Genomic DNA, 18468 nt, shown 5'->3' on the forward strand with positions numbered 1-18468 from the left:
ATAGTTAGGAGGCTAAGTCACTCCTGATGATGAGCAGCTCGGTACCTTTCACCTCAATTTATGTCTTCGCCGTCCTCCAAGAGGCACCATCTTAAAGCTGAAGAGGCTTACCAGACAGCTAGCGAGGGAAGGCCCTTTTTCTCAGTAGGATTTCACAGTCTGGGATCGAACACTTATTTCACCGATCGTCTGGCCCTGGCTGGTGCTTTCGAACTTGAGTACGCCTTCCTGAGCATCGAAGATCACTTTTATCTCAAAATCAAGGTTCTGTGTTAGTTTCCCGTCGATAACTTTGGTCTGGAAACGGGAATAGATCCGTGCTGGCAAAGTCCGTTATGATCTTGCCAACGGGATAGATACCTATGACATAGAATCAGATTCTCAGTCAACCGATAATCTACTGTCAGAGCTGCAGAGGTCCACGAGCTGTAGTTGGTTGGAAAGTAAGTGGCAGAGGCAAGTTGGCAGTTATTGGAGCATCTTTTTTATGCGTTACCCCGGCTTTGTGCACGTGTTTCCGCAGCCCAGCGTAAGCTACCACTAAGGCGTTTGTCCTGACATGGACTGCAGGCAACCGTCAGAATGCGAAGCCTCAGATTGCCCATAATATCGCCTCGAATGCAATGATCCGACATCAGGGTATGTTAGAGTGACCTAACCTACCTCGAAAGCTTCGAGTATGAACGTGTGTTCTGTCGCAGGTATAAGTCTATCGTGTTGGCAAGGGAACGCAAAGTGGACACACATGGGCTATAGCTGAAGACAGAATGTCATAAAACTGAGTTCCTATCTACTCTATAGTACAAGAATTGAAGCGCCAAGTGCTAAGCACATCAGAAAAGGGAGAACAAGCGGGGCCTCGTAAAGCACGTCCATTCCACTCGCGATAGGGAATGTATATAAGCGCAATTGTATGTAAGTATGTTCATCAAAACAATGAGGGGCATGATTCAATAATGGTAGGGTGAATTTCGTTGGCCATCCCAGTATACAATAGTGTTGAAGAAGCGAGTGACCTTAAAGACAATTTCCCATATAGCCAGGGCATTCATCACATCATTCCGGTTCAAAAGGGTGTGTGGGTCGTCTATCACATAACCAATAGCAGAGAAAAGTAAAACAAAGCATCTTCTCTTTCAGAAAGCGGGGTTGGGTTGCGAAAAGCGCCAGACTTGCCATCATGAACTGAGAGCAAGCTGGGCCCATAACCAACTCGAACACCATGATGATGATCAACACCAAAAGAAATGAGGTAAGGGCGGGAGACAGTAAGATGGTGACTGCCGGAAAAGTATCCCAGAAAGGTCAGGCAGGTAGAAAAACTGGAAAATAAGGCAAGCGAGCAGGTCAGAAGTATTAATGAAGAGATACTGATGTTTCCTCATGCAATCGGGTCTTTCGACTTGATCATGAGGTAGGTACTCGGGCCTGAGATTGCCAGGGCATCAGTTCAATCAGATAGGAGATTGGCTTTCGCCGCTGGTAGGCGGGCGGTTGAACCAAGGAATCCAGCTTCCGCGGTTGGCCTTCTTCCGAGCAGCCTCCTCCTCCTCTGCCAGTCTCGTGGTTTCGCTGACGAGACGCAACGGACGCAACTTGTTCTGCGTCATCACGGCGCCCGTGTAGTTAGTCATGCCGTTGCTGGAGCGCGGGGAGCTGGAGGTAGCGCCCGTGGAAGCGGTCTCCGCGGCATGGTCGCTAGTGATACTATCTGAGCTGCTCAAGCGACTATGCTCCGGCTGGCTTGAAAGCGAAGGCGCACGGCTAGCACTCATGCTGGACATGTAGCTTGCGTTAGAGAAAGCGCTCTGGCGTGACCCAGGACCCATCAAGGTAGGGCTGATAGGGCCACCCGAGTTCCGGCCCCGATACATCTGTCCAACGACTGCTGCAACATTGACATCAGTTTGCTCGGATCTAGTCCGGCGGTGACCCCGAATTGACTGGGCACGCAGAGGGATGCTAGGGGCCGTCTCCGGGTTTTCGTGGGCGGTGGGCACACTGGTCGGAGGTGGCATATAGCTGGTGGGGCGTGACCGGGGCTGGGTCTGAGGACGAGGAACGTTGGAATTCGGTCCGCCCGCGACAACCGATTTAGCCCGCTGGAGGAAGGTCTGCGAGGAAGGATCCTCTTTCTCCATAGGAGTGGGAGGCAGATCCTTGTTGTGCCCAACAGGAAGTCGCTTGGCGGGCGGATCGTTCTCATTCTTGTCGAGTATAGTCTCGAACCCGTCATGCTGCAGGAGGCGGCTGATGATCCGCTCGATGTACAGAGTCAAGGCCTTGTTCTGGTCCTTGAGCGCCTTGACTTCGGCCTCGAGCTTGCGCGTGTTGTCCGTTTCAGCTCTTGCATCTACAGACTCAAGCTCATCAGCCAGCGAACCCAAACCGCTGCCCGCGTCCTTGGTCTCGTCTGCAGTGTCAGGATGGACTTCACGCATGAAATCACCCTTTGTAAAATCGCCATTCAAGGTTCGCTCACTCAGAAGCAACTGGTAACTCTCATTGTCCTCCATCAAGCGAGCGTTGGCCATGCGAGCTTCCAGAAGCTCCTTCTCGAGTTCCCGCTGTCGGCCGCCGCCTTGGTTCTCCATCTCCACAAGCTTAATCTGAGACTCGGCCAATTCGAGTCTAAGGGATTCGATCAGCTTATCCTTCTGCAGCAGCAAGTTCGAGTTGTTTCGCGAGGGGCTCCGCTCGATCTGAGAAGAGGGCGCAAACTGTCCGTCGAGATCGGGAGACGACCGATTACGGAAACTCGCTATGAAAATGTCAGGAAATGTCAAATGGGGCGAGAAAGAATCAGGAATATCTCTTACATGAGCGAGACATGTTCTTGTCTGCATCAGAGTTGATCCGCTCTTTCTGAGCCAACGACTCCTTCAGGCGCTGAATAGTCGCCTGCATCTCCTCTTCCCGGCTTGCTTGTTGCTCCTTCTCCTGCAGCATGGCATTCCGCTCTTGTTCATGGGCCTGCTCCATATCGCGAATTTGGCGCACATGGTCCCGGATTTCGCCGTTGAGCGCATCGAGCTTGCTGTCCTTCTCGTGCGCCTGGTCTTCTAATTTGCCTTGCTCGCTAATTGCCTCGTCGAGTCGCATTTGGAGGACACCTAATTGCTTCTGATATTGTTCCGAGGCCGTTTCGGCCTTCTGCAACTGTTCCTTCAGGTCGTCAATAAGTGCCGCATTCTGAGCTCGTGCCTCCTCGTCGGAGGGACTTGGTGAGATCTTTGGGGCACTTGACGTGCTGAGGTTGGAGCGGCCTGGCTTCCGGGCTGCAGCGCGCGCAGAGACGGGCGTAGACGAGCGCAGGGAAGGAGAACGAGTGAGGCCATTTGTTGTAGTGCTAGGAGAGCGAGAATGGGTTCTAGAAGGTGTTCCATTGACTGCCTGGTTTTCAGTGGTCGAAGATTTGGTGGCACTGGCACTGCCCGGAATACTGGGCTTGCGAGGCGTCGCGGACATGTTGACCTATTCAATCGGACAATGACAAATTGACCGAAAGCGACGGGTTGGGAGGCCAAAAATGCGAGGCAATTCAGATAAGGGGGAAGGTAGGAGGAAAAAAGTGCCTCTGGAGATTTGGAGGGAAAAGAGTAGTGCTGTGAAACAGCCGGGAAATTAATTTAAGGAATGGAAAGGCCGAGTCACAGTTGTAGTAGCGGTCAAAACAGTGGGCGCACTAGGTAACTATCTCGGTGGGGGGAAGGGTCGGGTTCGAATGGCGGGCGGGCAACGGAGAAGGGGGGGGGGGGGGGGAAAAAAAAAAAAAAAAAAAAAAAAAAAAAAAAAAAAAGACGGTGCGGTGCGTTCAAGTACAAGAACAAACCACGCAAGGATAGAGAAAGAGGAAACCGTTGCGCGGATGTAAGCCGGGTGGATATAGGGGGAGAAGAAAGTTAGGGATTAGGAGCGATCAGCATGGAGAGAGTGTTTGAGGGAAATAAAATGATCTGGGAGGAGGGGAGAGGAAGTAACTAATAATCAATCTGAGAATTGAGAATTGCATGCAATACAATCAATCAATCAATCTGTCTGTCTACGGCTGTCTGGCCGTCTCTGTCCGTCCGTCTTGGTCTATCTTTCTGGGTGGGTGATGGGCACGATTGTTCGATTGTTACCGTATATGACCACTGTCTGCCCATGTTTGGCCGGTAATTATGGTAATTTCGGGTTATGTTGGCCTGGGGATTCTTCCCCATGAGCACAATAATCCCATTATGAAGTCAGTCGCTCTTCTTCCAGTGCTCATTCTCCCACGCAAAGAAGTCTTTGTTAAGCCTGGAGAATCTGCCATGACATAAATTAATCAAACTCTCATTTCTTTTCACCTCATCCGTCTCCGCTGGGCTACAATAAGGTGGAGAGAATGTCCGCTCCTAATGGACATAGTGCCCGAATGCGGATCAACGATAGCAGCAACCTTAACAACACGGATTCCCCAACCAACCAACTAACCAACCAACTTTTCTCAACTGGACGACAACAACACGAACCCAATCGACACATGGCAACGACAAAGATAGCAGCCACTCTCGATTCACCCCTCTCTCCCTTCATCCTCCCCTCGATTTCCTTGCTGCGGCCAGGGTCTGGCCGTCTCACGACTGCCACCCAATCATGAATCCCCGCTTGTCAGGGGGCGGAGGAAATCCAAAAATGCCGACAACTGCGCCACGTCTGCGTTACACTTCCGGCTGTGCATTGCTGTAAGGCTATCCCACGATACGATATATGATGCGATGTCAGCCAGCAAGGCGGTAGAAACAAGCCATCTTGCGCGTGAAGAAAGGACCTGGTGCTATTCCGTAGTATATCCCGTCAACTGACTGCCTAGGCAACCCATTGTATACTATCCGCACCCTCGCACAATCCGAGGGTCCATCCATGAATGAGCACTGTTAGCACCAGGGAACCTACTCTCCGCTATCTAATTACGCATATTCAATCTCCCATGACCGGAACTGCTTCCAAGTGCGATCAACTCAACCCCTGAGTTTTGACGCCTGCCAGCCCTCTGTGATGGCATGACCACCTACTTCCCGCTAACGAGAAATGAGCGTCCTCCAATTATCTATGTTACAGCCCAAAAGGCTTCAATTGGACCATGACCAGTTGCGGTTTCAAGAAAACTTCTAACCCGTTTCGCAGTGGCTGCTTGATTGAGAGGACAGAACCCTGCCTTGTATGCTCCGATTGTTCAAGCAGCACTGCATGTGTTCTTACATTTCTGCACTAACTTCTTTAGATTCAACATCGATCTGGAACCCATATTTGCTTGCTGCAGGATACCGCGGTTCACAAATAGCGCCAACGGCGTCAATAGTTCGGTTAATGACATCAGCCACAGTATAAATAACCACTGCCTCCTGGGTCAAGGAGCGCTTACGAGTACGATCTTGTACCTTGGCGGCTGAGTCGACGATACCACGGGAAGGTATGCTCGGAGCCAGTAGTTACTTGCGTGACGTTCTCAAAATTGAAGTCAATGCCAGTACTCAGCTCGACAAGCAGACTTCAAGCTCACTACGTCCTAGCCAATATTTTTATGCAATGAATACTTGAGGCATGCTTTCACCTTACATTTACTTCAACTGTCATATATCTCGTATTGTTCTAGTTTGTCTTGTGTTACATATGTAGAAGTTGAACCCGTCCCAATCTCTCATGGCATATGCAACATGGCTATAGCTCACGCGCGAAGTGCATATACTCCGTACAAGCGGGCAGATTCACACAGGCCCCGGGGTACTGAAAAGACACACAAGCCGAACACATATCGACATCAACCATGTCGGAACTACTTCGGTACGGATCTTGAAGGAAGTTTGGTAGCAGGGCAAAATCCATGCCTAAACGATTGCTGGAACCGGGCACCAAAGAAGGCTGCTGGGAGATAACACCAGGCTTAGTTGGACGTTCCGTCGGCTATTCCACGGCCAGGCCCAACTTTGGGGAACGGGATCACGTGCCGCTGGCCCGACACGATACCGACGGTGCCAGATGGTCACGTGTATTTAGTCATTGGTGCCGGAACGGAAGAAGTGGGATCCGCGATTTGTCGAACCCACAAAAAAAGAGCGGTAACAGGCTTTTTCGATTCTATCCCCATCCCAAGACAAGGCCGGAGCGCACTCTCTTTACAACAAAACCACATTCAACCTTTAGGTATGTGGTTTCTCACCAAAAGCCATGGCTGAGTGACGACTCGCTCTTGACCATTGCCAGTTTTATCTGGCTTTTGGTCGATTGCGGTTGTTCATTCTAGCGCTTGGCTTGAAAAAAAAATATCCCGAGCGAACCTTTGCTGATTCAAAATTGATCACGCAGAAGTTTAGTCTTCGACAGCGTAACGATGGCCCCCAAGAGCAAGAAGACCGGTGACACCATCAACTCGCGCCTTGCGCTTGTTATGAAGTCCGGAAAGGGTATGTTGCAAGAACTCGGATTCCTTGAGATATTGATATCCATGACAATCGCTAACTGTTGTCACCTCAAAAGTCACCCTCGGCTACAAGTCCACCATCAAGACCCTCCGCTCCGGCAAGGCCAAGCTGGTCATCATCGCTGCCAACACTCCCCCCCTCCGCAAGAGTGAGCTCGAGTACTACGCCATGCTTGCCAAGACCCCCGTTCACCACTTCTCTGGTAACAACGTGAGTAGCACTTGTCGATACAATTGTCGTCGTGCAGTGGTCGCAATATGACATGACGACACTGTCACCGTTCGAAGCAGGTGGACTGACTTTTCGCTTATAGATCGAGCTTGGTACTGCTTGCGGTAAGCTCTTCCGCACCAGCACCATGACCATTCTCGACGCTGGTGACTCCGACATCCTCTCCAGCCAGTAGGTGCAGCAAGGATCATGCCAATGACTTTCATGTTATGTCTGAATGTGTTGAATGTCGTGAAGATGCGACACTCGTTATGACATGCTTTAGATAATGACAAGAAAAGAAAATCCTTTCCACCGAACTTGATGTGCACAGGCAATAGCATGCCGCGTAGGAAAAGGCCAAGAATGGACCAGAATCTTACTACCAGTTTGTAAGAGCGTAGGCGTATCAAGCGGCACGGACTCCGTCCATCCTCTGCATGCGGTCACCAGCCAAATGCCAAGAAACAAGGCTTGTGACTCAACATTTACAACACACCAAAAACTCCTCGTTCTGACTCAAAATGACACCATCATTTTCAACGCCTCCTTCATTAGAAATCAAAAGATCTCCTTGATCCTGTATTCCATGCAGGCGACAACTGGTCAGAATGTCTCCGACTCTGACAAATGCCGTCATGGGCCAGCGCGGGCGGTGATTGGCGGAGATGCTAGGGTTTAGGGCTGCGCCACTCGGTAGCGGGCGGACGGATTGCTTGGAAATCAACGTCGAAAGTTCTCCTGCCCGCCCGCGAGAAGACCTTTTTCCTTTTCTCCCTTTGGACCTCCCGACACCACCTTTCTCGACAACCCACCCCCAAGGAAGCCAACTTCCCAACCGTCAAAATGGCCCGCCGTCCCGCGAGATGTTACCGCTACTGCAAGAACAAGGTGCGTTGAGATTGCGTCCGGGATATTGGTTTTGTGTGTGTGTGTTTGTGCGTGAGGACGGATGCCTCAGTTGTGTGGGGTGGAGAACGAGGAAGGATGGATGGACAAGACAACCGTGTCGAGGCAGAAGGAGGATATCGCGATGGATTCGCATATCAATCCAAACAAGGGAGGAAAAGGGTATAACAACAAGAACTAACATCGCGCCTTCTCATACAGCCCTACCCTAAGTCCCGGTTCAACCGTGGTGTTCCCGACCCCAAGATCCGTATCTTCGATCTGGGACGTAAGAAGGCCAACGTCGATGACTTCCCCCTCTGCGTTCACCTCGTCTCCAACGAGTACGAGCAGCTGTCCTCCGAGGCCCTCGAAGCCGCCCGTATTTGCGCCAACAAGTATGTCGTCGCCCCAACTTGAACACCATCGTCCACCGAGCCCAGACTAACGCAAACGAAAATAGGTACCTCGTGAAGATCGCCGGTAAGGAAGGTTTCCACCTCCGCGTCCGCGTCCACCCCTTCCACGTCATCCGTATCAACAAGATGTTGTCCTGCGCCGGAGCCGATCGTCTCCAGACCGGTATGCGTGGTGCCTTCGGTAAGCCCCAGGGTACCGTCGCCCGTGTCAACATCGGCCAGATCATTCTGTCCGTCCGCACCCGCGACTCCAACCGCGCCACCGCCATCGAGGCCCTCCGCCGCTCCATGTACAAGTTCCCCGGTCGCCAGAAGATCATCGTCTCCAAGAACTGGGGCTTCACCCCCGTCCGCCGCGAGGACTACGTCCAGCTCCGCCAGGAGGGCAAGCTCAAGCAGGACGGCGCCTACGTCCAGTTCCTCCGTGGCCACGGTCTCATCGAGGAGAACATGAAGCGTTTCCCCGACGCCTACGAGAACCTCTCCCAGGCTTAGATGTCTGGTCGCCGGTTCGAGTGTTGATGATGGGGAAAAAGAATGTTGATTAGCATTTTACATCGTGTTCTTTCTTTTTTTTTTCTTATAATGTGATCGGAAACTACCCTTTTGAGACCATTATGATTCCCCCCCACCTTCTTCTGGCACATGAAAGAAAAGAAAGAGAATCCGTTTTCCCCTAAGCTGCTTGGTGTCTGGATCTGTACGCTCTCGGAGTTGAACCGGAACCTGTGGTTCACGACGTAGACAATACCTCCGCTCTGTAGACCCCGATAACACCCTGCGGATCCTCACGTCATGACAGCTTTCCATCCCCGTCTTACACTTACGAGGCAGCTCTCGTTACAGTCCAAACCGTGATCCGCAAGGTTGACTTGCAATCCAGCTTAGTACTCAATAGACGGATCCTGCGTCATCTGCCACTCTATATGTACAATACCCGATGGATCAAGCAGATCGATGAAACCAATCCAAGAATCTGTACAAGTACTCCAACCCGTATGGTCCAGACCCAACACGCACGCAACTGGGACTCTGTTCATATGCGCTGCGATTTATGTACTTGATTAATATCCTCTTGGCATAGCCACTGGGTATGAAGTTGGTCGTCTTGCCTGGCATTTCTAATCATAGTTCTAGTTTTCGACCATGATTAAGAGGATCTCGGATCCCATATATGTAAAATCATGGTTCGAAGCGGGGACGGACATATTGATCCAACTTTTGTAGATCCAGAACGTCCCAATCTTCGAATCGTTGACAGGCGACATAGTAGTAGTATTCAATGCGGAAGTATTACATGTGAGATGATCACTGTTCTTAGTCGACATCTACATTCAAAGAGAGATAGCAGCGGTTCCCGTAATGATACACAAGCGATATACATCTGCGAGCCACATTGTCAGGTCAATTATTGGCAACATTTCGGAGACTCCGAAAGATGGATGCATTCTGTCAGAAATCAGATAGTGAGACAATGAGCCTCGTTGGAATGATCTCTGTCTTCGTACTATTGACCCATATGAATGGTTTCTATCCCCCCTGAACCCAGACGCCCGCTGAATTGTGCCCTTGTTGCGACCACTGACGAACCATATCACACGCCTAGATAGTATGCACCTGCCGACCTCGCCGTTGATGACTTAATGAGTTGCCTCTATCCCCTCTCTAGGAAATCGCTGATGGTGATGATAATGATAAAATTGGAAAAATAGGAAGAATAGATGAGATGATCCCAAGAAGAAAAATAGCTAGATATGTACTCGTGACTGAGACGACAATAGTCCAGAAAGTTGTGCTGGTATGTGAAAACCCAAGAATAGTAGCCAAGACTCCCGGTCTGAGACAATAATAGTAATACGTTCGATGGCCAGCATGCAGTATGTGATGTGCAACTCAGAAACTACACACTCAGGGACCCGATCACACGTCTCCCCAAGCTCCAACCCCAGCGGCAACGGGTGCAACCGCACTTCCGCTGTCAATGCTCCCTCCAATATCCCAGTAGTTTCGACTGGAGCCCGTCATTGTCCGACGGCTGGAGATAGCAGACATCTTTGCGCTTTGACTTGCACAGCTGGAGCTAGGTCGACGGAATCGTTGGCGGAGGACGGGTGACGAGACCCCGGTCGGTCCTGAATGATGGGAAGAGTATTGGGACTGGCGTCGGATCTGTGCTTGGGAGCGAGCGTGTGCGCGCGCAACAAGAGGATGATGTTGACGGATAATTGCGGCGCGGCGAGAGGCATCCTGCGTAGGACGGTGCGACGTGTTATGGAACGAGTCGGTAGCATTAGGTCTCTGGCTGAAGCGATTACGTAGGTAGCGGAAGACCACCGACACGTCTAACTCCCGCTCCCAATATTCCCTTTCCTGTTGAATACGTGCCGATTCAGACAATGGATCGCCTGCCGAGCCGCTGCTACCACGGACCAAATCGTCATCGTCTTCAATACCCCATAGAGCCGCGTGCTCTCGGCTATCAGGAACCTGCAAAGTGGGGGTGAACTGAGGCGACAAGGTTGATTCCGCATTGTTTGTTGACTCAATCATAGTCGCAGGCTCAGCTAAGGCAGATAACTGATTGTCTTCTTCGGGGAGGCGTTCAAGGGGAATGCCAGCATATTGATTGGGGATATCATGGGATAGGTTGAGATAGGTTGTGAATGCACCGGGATGCTCACAGAGCTGGTGGACAAGTATACCTAATTCGCGCGCAATGCGCTGCAGGAGCTTGTTCTTCCATGGCGGGCTTTGGTCCGACGCGGAATCCAGTTTCTGGTTTATCGCCTCATTGAAGTCAAAATCACTATTCGACCGCGCTGATGTGTGCATCTCTCCGTCTTCGGTACATGGCAACGACTCCCCGAAAAGGACAGAAAGCAAGGAATCATCGATCCCGATCAGATCTTGAATTACCTTGCGGGTGATGCGTTTCCATAGAGATTCATCGTTGTCAGTTTCCTGTTCTGCTGTCGAAGAAGATGCAGGAGTCTGAAACACCTCGAAAGACTCGGCAGGCGGAATCGGTTGTTCAACTTGTTCACTGGACCGACTAGCACGGCTATCACGGCGTCTTCGAGTGGCCTTCTCGATCTCGTTCAAAAGTGCCCGACTTTGTTCCATCCGCCATTTCTCAATACGTTGCCACCGCTCCCGCTCCACATCTGCTTCTTCGTCGCGTGTGATCGAATCTAGCTGACGTTGTACGCTTGAACGCCGCCGTGGCTGCAAGTCGGGTCTTCGATGAGGGTTAAATTGCTCGTGTTGCCACAGTTGATGTTGTACTGTCTCGCTGGAGGCTTGGAAGCTACCTAGTCCGTCATGAGCGGGCAGTGTGACAGGTGCCCCGGGGTCGTCGTGTACTAATGATGGCGCCCGAAAGGCATGGAGCCCATCATCTAGACTATCTAGCTCGGTGCCGTCATCGTCCAGGGGCTCATCGAGGGCGTCTTCTTCCTCCTCACTTTCCGGACCCACGGCCGATCGCGTTGCCGTGCCAAAAGAGCCGAAATCACTCAAGCGGGCATATGTTCGTGGCGTGCGATCAGTGGACGTAGTATGGGTGCGGGCGATAGTGGAGGGTTGTTGAGTTGGAGAGAAGAGCACCCATTCTGTCGATTCGTGCTCCGGTAGCTGCGAAAGAGGCGAAGGGATATCAAGGGCTGGAGATGGTAGGGAATGCGAATATGAGGGACGACGGCGGGGAACTTGAGGAGGTAAACGAAAAGCCATGAGTTGGCAGTGCAGTGTAGTTGAGTCGAAGGGGGAGGCGGATACTCCGTACAGTACGGAGTACGTGGGGGAAGGAGAGATAAGATGGTACTTTATCGATCGCGGCAGATCTTCCCCGCGTGACGAACAAACGGAGGGGGCTCGAAGGAGAATTCTTAGGAAGTATGAGTAAATGAGGAGGACGCCACAAAACTGAGGTTGCCAGGTATATAAGAATATGGAAAAATAAAAGCCGGTCGCAAAAGTGGAATCTGAAACGGGGTAGAAGGTTTCTAGACGGGGAGGGCAGCAAAAGAAACAGGAGATGAGAGATGATCAGTCCGATAGCGGTGTATTGTTGGGGTTGGGGCTGATGATGAATTACGGATGACGTGGGATTAGGTTAGGTTAGGTTAGGTTAGTTGAATGTGTATGAGTGTATGAGATAAGAATGGAGATTATGGCGTGGAGTATTCCTCCGACATCCACCCGAGACAGATCTCTTTCTCGTCCCCGCCACGGAATTTGGTGGCATAATCCGACAATGAACAATAGATGGAAGAAAAAAAAAGGGAAGGAAGGATGAAAGAAAGAAAGAAAGCAGGGAAGTGAACAGGGAAGACGAAGTAGCAGAAGGAAGAAGACGAAGACGAAGACGAAGACGAAGAAGAAACGGATGATGAGTGCATGTCACCAGACCCAATAGAGAAGGCACGACTTGTTCTCCAAGCTCAGCTGTCTGTCAACTGGTAATCAATCAAACAAAGAGACAATCATTAACTTCCTTATCGCATCCACACCTATGGTACGGAGGACTGTACGGAGTACGGAGTACATATATGAAAACATGAAAAGAGTTCCTCAATCCAAAATAGTGTTAATCCTATTGTGATCGAATGCGGCCTATGCATCTACCCTACTCTTGACTATTGGCCTCATTTTGGCTGAATCGGATGATCGACGGACGTCCGCCATCGCATCTCCATTTCCATCTCCATCTCCATCTCCCTCGCTATCTGTCCTCAACTCGTCGCCAATGTACTCCAAAATTACTCTCAGGCAATCATGTTTCTCTGCGTTCGCTTCAGATTCGCCTGTCACCCTCCCCCTCCTTCTCGACCAAGGATCAGCCCAGTGCTGATCATCCCACACCCGCTGTCTCTGCCCTCTGATCTCAATGACATGTCATCCTTGATCTTCCCTGCATGGTTCAAGGCGGAAGCTGACTGACTGTCAGGGGGCAGCCCAGTCCCACCCCACTTTCTACGCAAATTCGACTTCAGTAGTCTGGAAAGGTGGGTATAATAGGTCGGTCTATCGAAAGCTGCAACCCATCTATCTATTTACAGGGGCTGGGGGGCTGCAGACCAGGAAAAGCAAGCAGATGCCTATAGTCTACTGAGCACCAAGAAATCCTACCCAGACAACGCTTCTCCGACCCAATCCATCTGCACGGCGCTCACCCCACGCGCGTAACTACGGTTCGTAAAAACAAACTCGTTGTACAGGATCGCCTCCACCTTCTTGCCAAACAACACACTCGACGGGTGGATCGCCACTGTCTGGTTCCCCACCACCGTACGATAGCTGCCATCCGGTACGAGGCGCGCCGTGTTCGTAGCGAATCCTCGAAGGAAACTCTTCAGAATGAACATCGGGGAGGAGTCATTGGTGGTAGAAGAGCCCCGCGTGTCGTTGGGGAGAAGCTTGGCTTGTCGGCACTGCGCGGTAAGTTGTTTGCGAACATCCTGTGGCAGGCGTGATGGTTAGTGGAAGTTCTATACCCGGGACGCATCACTAATCACACGAGAGGAGACATACCATAACAGACTGCATGGCCCGGTGGGAGACGAGATGTCTCTCAGCCCACGCTTTCCGATCCGTATTCTCGGCCGCGTAAGCTTGCACTGTAGCCATCATGGTGAGATGATCGCCTTCTCTCCGATACAGATCGCGTCGCGCAACCTCCGCCTCCTCTTTCTTTTCCTCCGAGGTCGTATTCAGAAAGATATTCTCAACACTGAGACATGATATAATATCGATGACATCTAGCAGACAATCCGTCCCAAACTCAGAAGCGGCCAGCAGCACTCGACCCAGTGTGGGCGTGAGAGGGAGCTTGGCAATGTGCTTCCCGATCGGGCTAATCTTGCCGGTCTCTTCCAAGGCATCAATGCTCAGCAGCTGCAACAACGCCTTCTCCAATGCCTCTCGTGGCGGTCGCGTCAGGAATGGGAATCCCATAATGTCGTCGACGCCGCGAGCCTTCATGTTGAGCAACGCTTGACTCAAATCACAACGGAGGATCTCCGGAGTGTTGGTTTCATCCAAGTCCAGGTAGTCCTTCTCTGTGTAGAGTCGGTAGCACGAGCCGGGCGCTTCACGACCGGCACGGCCCTTTCGCTGAATCGCTGCCGACTTGGAAATCGGCTTAACTAACAGGGAATCCAACCCAAGACGCGAGCGGAATTGCTTGACCTTCGCCTTGCCACAATCAACCACATGCCGCACGCCAGACACCGTGACGGAGGTTTCGGCAATGTTTGTGGCCAAAATGATCTTGCGGGTTCGAGGCGGCGCCGGAAGGAAGACTCGTTGCTGGGCCGCTTGGGGCAGGGCTGCGAAGAGTGGCAGGACCTGGATTTTAGGGAGGGCGGGGTCCATCCCGACTGCATACTCATTCACGAGATTCTCAAGGGCTTCCACCGTCTCCTGTCCTGTCAAGAAAACCAGGATGTCACCCGGCAGAGGCTCTTTGTAATGAATGTTGAAGATCACCTTGAGCGCTGCGTCGATAAAATCATGGACAGGCTCTGGCGAGTAGATGACCTTCACTGGAAATTGACGACCCTTGATATGGCACGCGGCGATGCCTTGGTCCTCTTTCTTGTCTTCGGATGGGCTATCTGCCACCTTGCTCTCCTCCGTAGCCCCTTCAATAGCACATCGGGCCTGCAACCCTTCCTGGAAAAAGCCCGTGAGGGTCTCCATATCAACCGTAGCACTCATAACCACGACCTTCAAGGGCACTCCTCCGCGGCCCTCCAGCTTGCCCGATACCATATTCCTCAAGAACCCCAACACCTGATCCACATTGATACCGCGCTCGTGCACCTCATCCACCACAATGGCACTATACTTGGTCAACCAGGGGTCATGCAGCATCTCCTGGAGCAGCATCCCCTCCGTCAGGAACTTGACCTGCGTACTCGGCGACGTCGACGTGTCAAACCGCACGGAGTACCCGACCCGACTCGCCGGGGAGGAGTTCCCCAACGGCGTGCCCATCTCATCCGCGACACGTCGCGCCAACGAGATCGCAGCGACCCTTCTCGGCTGGGTGATGGCGATGCATCCGCCCACCTGCACCTCCTTCACCTTCTCCACCGCCCCGCCCTCCGCCGTCTCCGCAACCATCGCCTTCACCGGCCGACACCACTGCTCCGTGACCAGAAACTGCGGGATCTGCGTACTCTTTCCGCTACCGGTCTCTCCGATCAACAGCATCACATCGTTCCGGCGCAGGTGGCCGCGGATCTCGTCCGCGTGGGGGAAGATCGGCAGGTTCTTGCGCAGCTGGTAGAGCGCCTGCGCCTTCTCGCGCAGCGGACCGAACGTGTGGTTCTTGGCCGATCCGTGTTTCGGTTTTGTCGTGTTGTTGTGATTGCGGTGGTGGAGTCGTGGCTTTCCACTGTCCTCGGGCTTCGCTTCCTCCTCTCCGGCGTGCTTCTTCTTGGCCTTCTTCGTCCGTAGCGCTGCTTTCTCTGCATCTGCATCTGCGTCCATCACCACGCCGTTCGGCTCCTCCTTCACACCCGTACCCCCGCCATCGACCTTCCGCTTCTTGTTCTTCTGCTTCTTCTTCTGCTTCTTCGATCCATCCTCCTCCGTGTCGACCCCAGGTTCCTTCCGTTTCGTGCGACCAGGTTCCGGAGGCGCTTGCGTGTCCTTGCCCTCGGGCTTCGTGTTGGAAGAAGAGGCTTTGCTGACGGGGATGGCGCTGTCCTCGTCGTCGAAGACGGTGCGGACCCGTTCGGGCATTTTGCGTTTCGTTCCCCCCAAAAAGATGTCGCAAATAAATGTATAGAGAGAGCGTCTGGAAAGAGTAGAAGATCGATAGATGGCAGTTATATTCTAATCGCAAATCAAATCCCCATGCCGTGTGAATTGCGACGGCTTTGTTGTTCTTGCGGACTTCCGAGCGGAGGAGAGAAGCGTTCCTCCCAAAACTTTCCCCGAAATTTTTTGCTGGGGGACCGCGGCGGTCGGCCCCTTATCGATAAGCTCCCTTGGCGGTGAGGATGGCTGGACTTGGGCTGATAAGCAAAAGCAAAATTGCGGTTTTCTGGTCGGGGTAGGGGGTTTTACTGGTGTGTATAGAGAGAACTTAATCCAATATGTGATGGTTTTGACTGAGTTTTATGTGCTGAGGGTGCCTTTGTGCCGTTTTGTGCCGTTTTGGTCTTTACGCTCATCCTTACTTAGGGGAAATACGTTATGCTGTTCCGTGAATTTGTGACGTTTATATATCTAGTAAGAATCTAGGTGGCCAACATATATCTTGTCGAATAACATCGTCAATCAAAACCCATTCAATCGTTTCTCTGTTCAATCTAAGCCCCATCCACGAACGCGCCGGAAGACAAATGAGCGATCATTCTTGAGACCGAACTCAGCCCAGTCGTCGGTGAGTTTGTTGTAGCTCCAATATCCCTTCCAAGCCAACTTCGTGTTCTTCGATGGATTCGGCGGCGAGACGTTGGGCTGCTTCGATTTGGCTGCCGGGGTTGACCGGAGCGATAGTTGCAAGAGATACATGTACTTCGGACCCACGCCTTCGGTTTCAATGATAAGGTCCCGCGGATCTGACGGGGATGCGGCAGCCTTGTCAGGCAGTGACTCATATGCAGTAGGCAACTCATTCTGCGCGTCTTCCGACGATGAGTCAGAGTCGGCAACAGGCTTGGCCAAGCGCCACCGACCCCGGTAGGCGTGTCTCAAAGCTTCCAGCGCGACATGAGGAATGGCATCCGTGGATTCGGCGCTTACAGTGGCATCTGAGGTGTGACGAGGATGTTGTTTCTGTGTCGTCGCTCGGGCGACCTTGACGTTCTCTTTGCTAATGTGAGGGACCACCTCGCGGGGTTCCACTGTAGTAAGTAGATAGACTGCGGAGCCGTCCGGATAGAAACGAAGGTATCGGTAGTACGTGACAATATGGATGGGACTATTCCATGAGACATTCTGGTACGCAGCAGCAGCACCTGGCCGGGTGTAGTTGACCGTGCTAATGTAGATACCCGTGTACCGGATCCGGGGAAACACTTGGAAGACCTCACTCCATGAAGACAAAGGTTCGGGAATCTGAACAGGCATCGACCGAGGGAAAGGCGTGTAGCGTGTTCCTAGCGTATGCTCCGGGTTACCGTGAATGTCGCAAGCAAATGAATAGTGCATAGATTTGAAACCAAACTCCGAGCCCTGACAGAGTCGCCTCCAAATATGCTGCTCATGCGCAAAGTGGTAAGCAAAGCGCTTGCAAACCAGTGCCATTCGGCAGAGAGCCGCCGGATCCATCAGTGCCACATGCCTGAGTATCTCGACTAGAACCTCCGATGGAACGTGAGAAATAGGACATGGTGGAGGTGGAGTGTTCTCGATCAGCGGTTCCGCTTGAGGGATCGGGAGATGAGCGAAAGATGCGATGAGCTCAGGTGTCGGTAAGACGGGCGTTTCCTCTTGGGTCTGTTGATCGGTTGACTTGCCAGCCGTAGCGCCCGTTGTAGGAGCCTGTGTAGGTTTCTTCCACGCCGTGGCGAAATACTTGTTACGGTATGTCTTGTCGACCGCGGAGTCCAACTATGGAGGGAGCCCAAAGTCAGCGATCATGACAGATTTTTGAGCACTTGGGGTGACACCTACTCTGTATGCTTTGCGGTAGTGCTGTACACTGTCTCCTAATTTCCCTTCTGCCTCCTTCTCAACCGCTCGCTCAAAATGCTCTAGAGCCGACCTGGGTTCATGTCGAGAAGTTGGATGGTGAAAAGCATCTTCGTCTGAGGGATGCACACTCAGTTGACTCATTCCGTGAACAATTTCACTGTGATCAATCGAGGCAGCCCCTTCGTGTTCCTCCTCATGCTGTGATGCCTCATGGCGGGTAGGTGGAAATTGACTCGGCGGCGCTGTTGAAGGCTTGGACGATCTTGGCTGTGCAGGAGTGGGCCTTGTATGTTTCGTCTTTTGTGCAACTTCCTCGCGCCACTGGCGTCGAAAAGACTCGAGTTCGGCGTTGTCCTCCATTCTCACAGTTGTGACAAGTTCGGCAGACAGATCCCCAGACCGATAAGCGGCTGAGCGCGGGACTTGCGGATCCGGCTAGAGAAGCAATGGGCTGGAATTTAGAGGGACCGGAGACAGACACCAAATTTGATGACTTCACAGAGTGGGAACTTTCAGACATCCATTGTATTAGCTGCAGCGATCGACTGATGATCAAATGTGAGGTCGAAAAGGTAGGTAGGTAGGTATGAGTAGAAGGGTAGGGGGAGGGACGGAGGAAATGCTTATCAATATTATCTCCGGGCCTTAACCTGTTAGTGTCTGGCCCAGCCGCCACCGCCGACCGCCGACGACCCGAGCGTTCTTTTTCTCTGACGCATTTGTTTCTCCCCTCTTACATCTATTGCAGATCCTCGACTCATACCTACCTACCTACCTTGCTGCTTGCACACCCGCGCCATCTCAGAGATTTCAGTCGGCATCGCAAATTCGAAGTGCAGACCGACTGA

At 52.1% G+C, this 18468-nt stretch overlaps 6 protein-coding genes across 6 annotated transcripts; 2 read left to right on the forward strand and 4 right to left on the reverse strand.

Moving 5' to 3' along the window:
* Window positions 1–1454: 1454 nt before the first annotated feature.
* BO72DRAFT_465199 (uncharacterized protein) lies at window positions 1455–3468 on the reverse strand (the record flags this gene model as incomplete). Its single annotated transcript, XM_040946690.1, has 2 exons — window positions 1455–2761; window positions 2820–3468. The coding sequence occupies 2 exons, from the start codon at window positions 3466–3468 to the stop codon at window positions 1455–1457; spliced, it is 1956 nt and encodes a 651-aa protein (XP_040805830.1).
* Window positions 3469–6358: 2890 nt separating this feature from the next.
* Window positions 6359–7188, forward strand: BO72DRAFT_482975 (60S ribosomal protein eL30; the record flags this gene model as incomplete). The annotated part of the gene is made up of 3 exons (XM_040947767.1): window positions 6359–6431; window positions 6505–6659; window positions 6763–7188. The coding sequence occupies 3 exons, from the start codon at window positions 6359–6361 to the stop codon at window positions 6853–6855; spliced, it is 321 nt and encodes a 106-aa protein (XP_040805831.1). The 3' UTR covers window positions 6856–7188.
* A 66-nt stretch (window positions 7189–7254) lies between these two features.
* On the forward strand, window positions 7255–8806 carry BO72DRAFT_178181 (60S ribosomal protein uL16). Its single transcript, XM_040939453.1, has 3 exons — window positions 7255–7550; window positions 7770–7945; window positions 8011–8806. Exons 1-3 carry the CDS (start codon window positions 7506–7508, stop codon window positions 8459–8461), a joined length of 672 nt encoding a protein of 223 aa, XP_040805832.1. The 5' UTR covers window positions 7255–7505; the 3' UTR covers window positions 8462–8806.
* An 859-nt stretch (window positions 8807–9665) lies between these two features.
* Window positions 9666–11917, reverse strand: BO72DRAFT_178172 (uncharacterized protein). The gene has a single exon (XM_040939452.1). It carries the CDS (start codon window positions 11696–11698, stop codon window positions 9887–9889), a length of 1812 nt encoding a protein of 603 aa, XP_040805833.1. The 5' UTR covers window positions 11699–11917; the 3' UTR covers window positions 9666–9886.
* Window positions 11918–12978: 1061 nt separating this feature from the next.
* Window positions 12979–16089, reverse strand: BO72DRAFT_420645 (putative ATP-dependent RNA helicase (Hrh1)). Its single transcript, XM_040942723.1, has 2 exons — window positions 13499–16089; window positions 12979–13425 (listed from the first exon to the last, which is right to left on the reverse strand). The coding sequence occupies exons 1-2, from the start codon at window positions 15716–15718 to the stop codon at window positions 13093–13095; spliced, it is 2553 nt and encodes an 850-aa protein (XP_040805834.1). The 5' UTR covers window positions 15719–16089; the 3' UTR covers window positions 12979–13092.
* Window positions 16090–16182: 93 nt separating this feature from the next.
* On the reverse strand, window positions 16183–18217 carry BO72DRAFT_395724 (putative F-box protein (Pof7)). The gene is made up of 2 exons (XM_040942007.1): window positions 17600–18217; window positions 16183–17536 (listed from the first exon to the last, which is right to left on the reverse strand). The coding sequence occupies exons 1-2, from the start codon at window positions 17978–17980 to the stop codon at window positions 16286–16288; spliced, it is 1632 nt and encodes a 543-aa protein (XP_040805835.1). The 5' UTR covers window positions 17981–18217; the 3' UTR covers window positions 16183–16285.
* Window positions 18218–18468: the final 251 nt, after the last annotated feature.

This window comes from Aspergillus fijiensis (assembly GCF_003184825.1).
Source record: "Aspergillus fijiensis CBS 313.89 unplaced genomic scaffold BO72scaffold_4, whole genome shotgun sequence".
In the NCBI taxonomy this organism is placed as follows: Eukaryota; Fungi; Ascomycota; class Eurotiomycetes; order Eurotiales; family Aspergillaceae; genus Aspergillus; species Aspergillus fijiensis.

Bases quoted from the DNA above. Each gene is read 5' to 3' on its own strand.
- BO72DRAFT_178181 (XM_040939453.1), top strand. From the start codon at position 7,506: ATGGCCCGCCGTCCCGCGAGATGTTACCGCTACTGCAAGAACAAG. The intron at 7,551-7,769 runs GTGCGTTGAGAT...CTTCTCATACAG, and splicing joins ACCGCTACTGCAAGAACAAG to CCCTACCCTAAGTCCCGGTT. The intron at 7,946-8,010 runs GTATGTCGTCGC...AAACGAAAATAG, and splicing joins GCCCGTATTTGCGCCAACAA to GTACCTCGTGAAGATCGCCG.
- BO72DRAFT_178172 (XM_040939452.1), bottom strand. From the start codon at position 11,698: ATGGCTTTTCGTTTACCTCCTCAAGTTCCCCGCCGTCGTCCCTCATAT.
- BO72DRAFT_420645 (XM_040942723.1), bottom strand. From the start codon at position 15,718: ATGCCCGAACGGGTCCGCACCGTCTTCGACGACGAGGACAGCGCCATC. The intron at 13,426-13,498 runs GTATGTCTCCTC...CGCCTGCCACAG, and splicing joins GGGCCATGCAGTCTGTTATG to GATGTTCGCAAACAACTTAC.
- BO72DRAFT_395724 (XM_040942007.1), bottom strand. From the start codon at position 17,980: ATGGAGGACAACGCCGAACTCGAGTCTTTTCGACGCCAGTGGCGCGAG. The intron at 17,537-17,599 runs GTAGGTGTCACC...CTCCCTCCATAG, and splicing joins ACTACCGCAAAGCATACAGA to TTGGACTCCGCGGTCGACAA.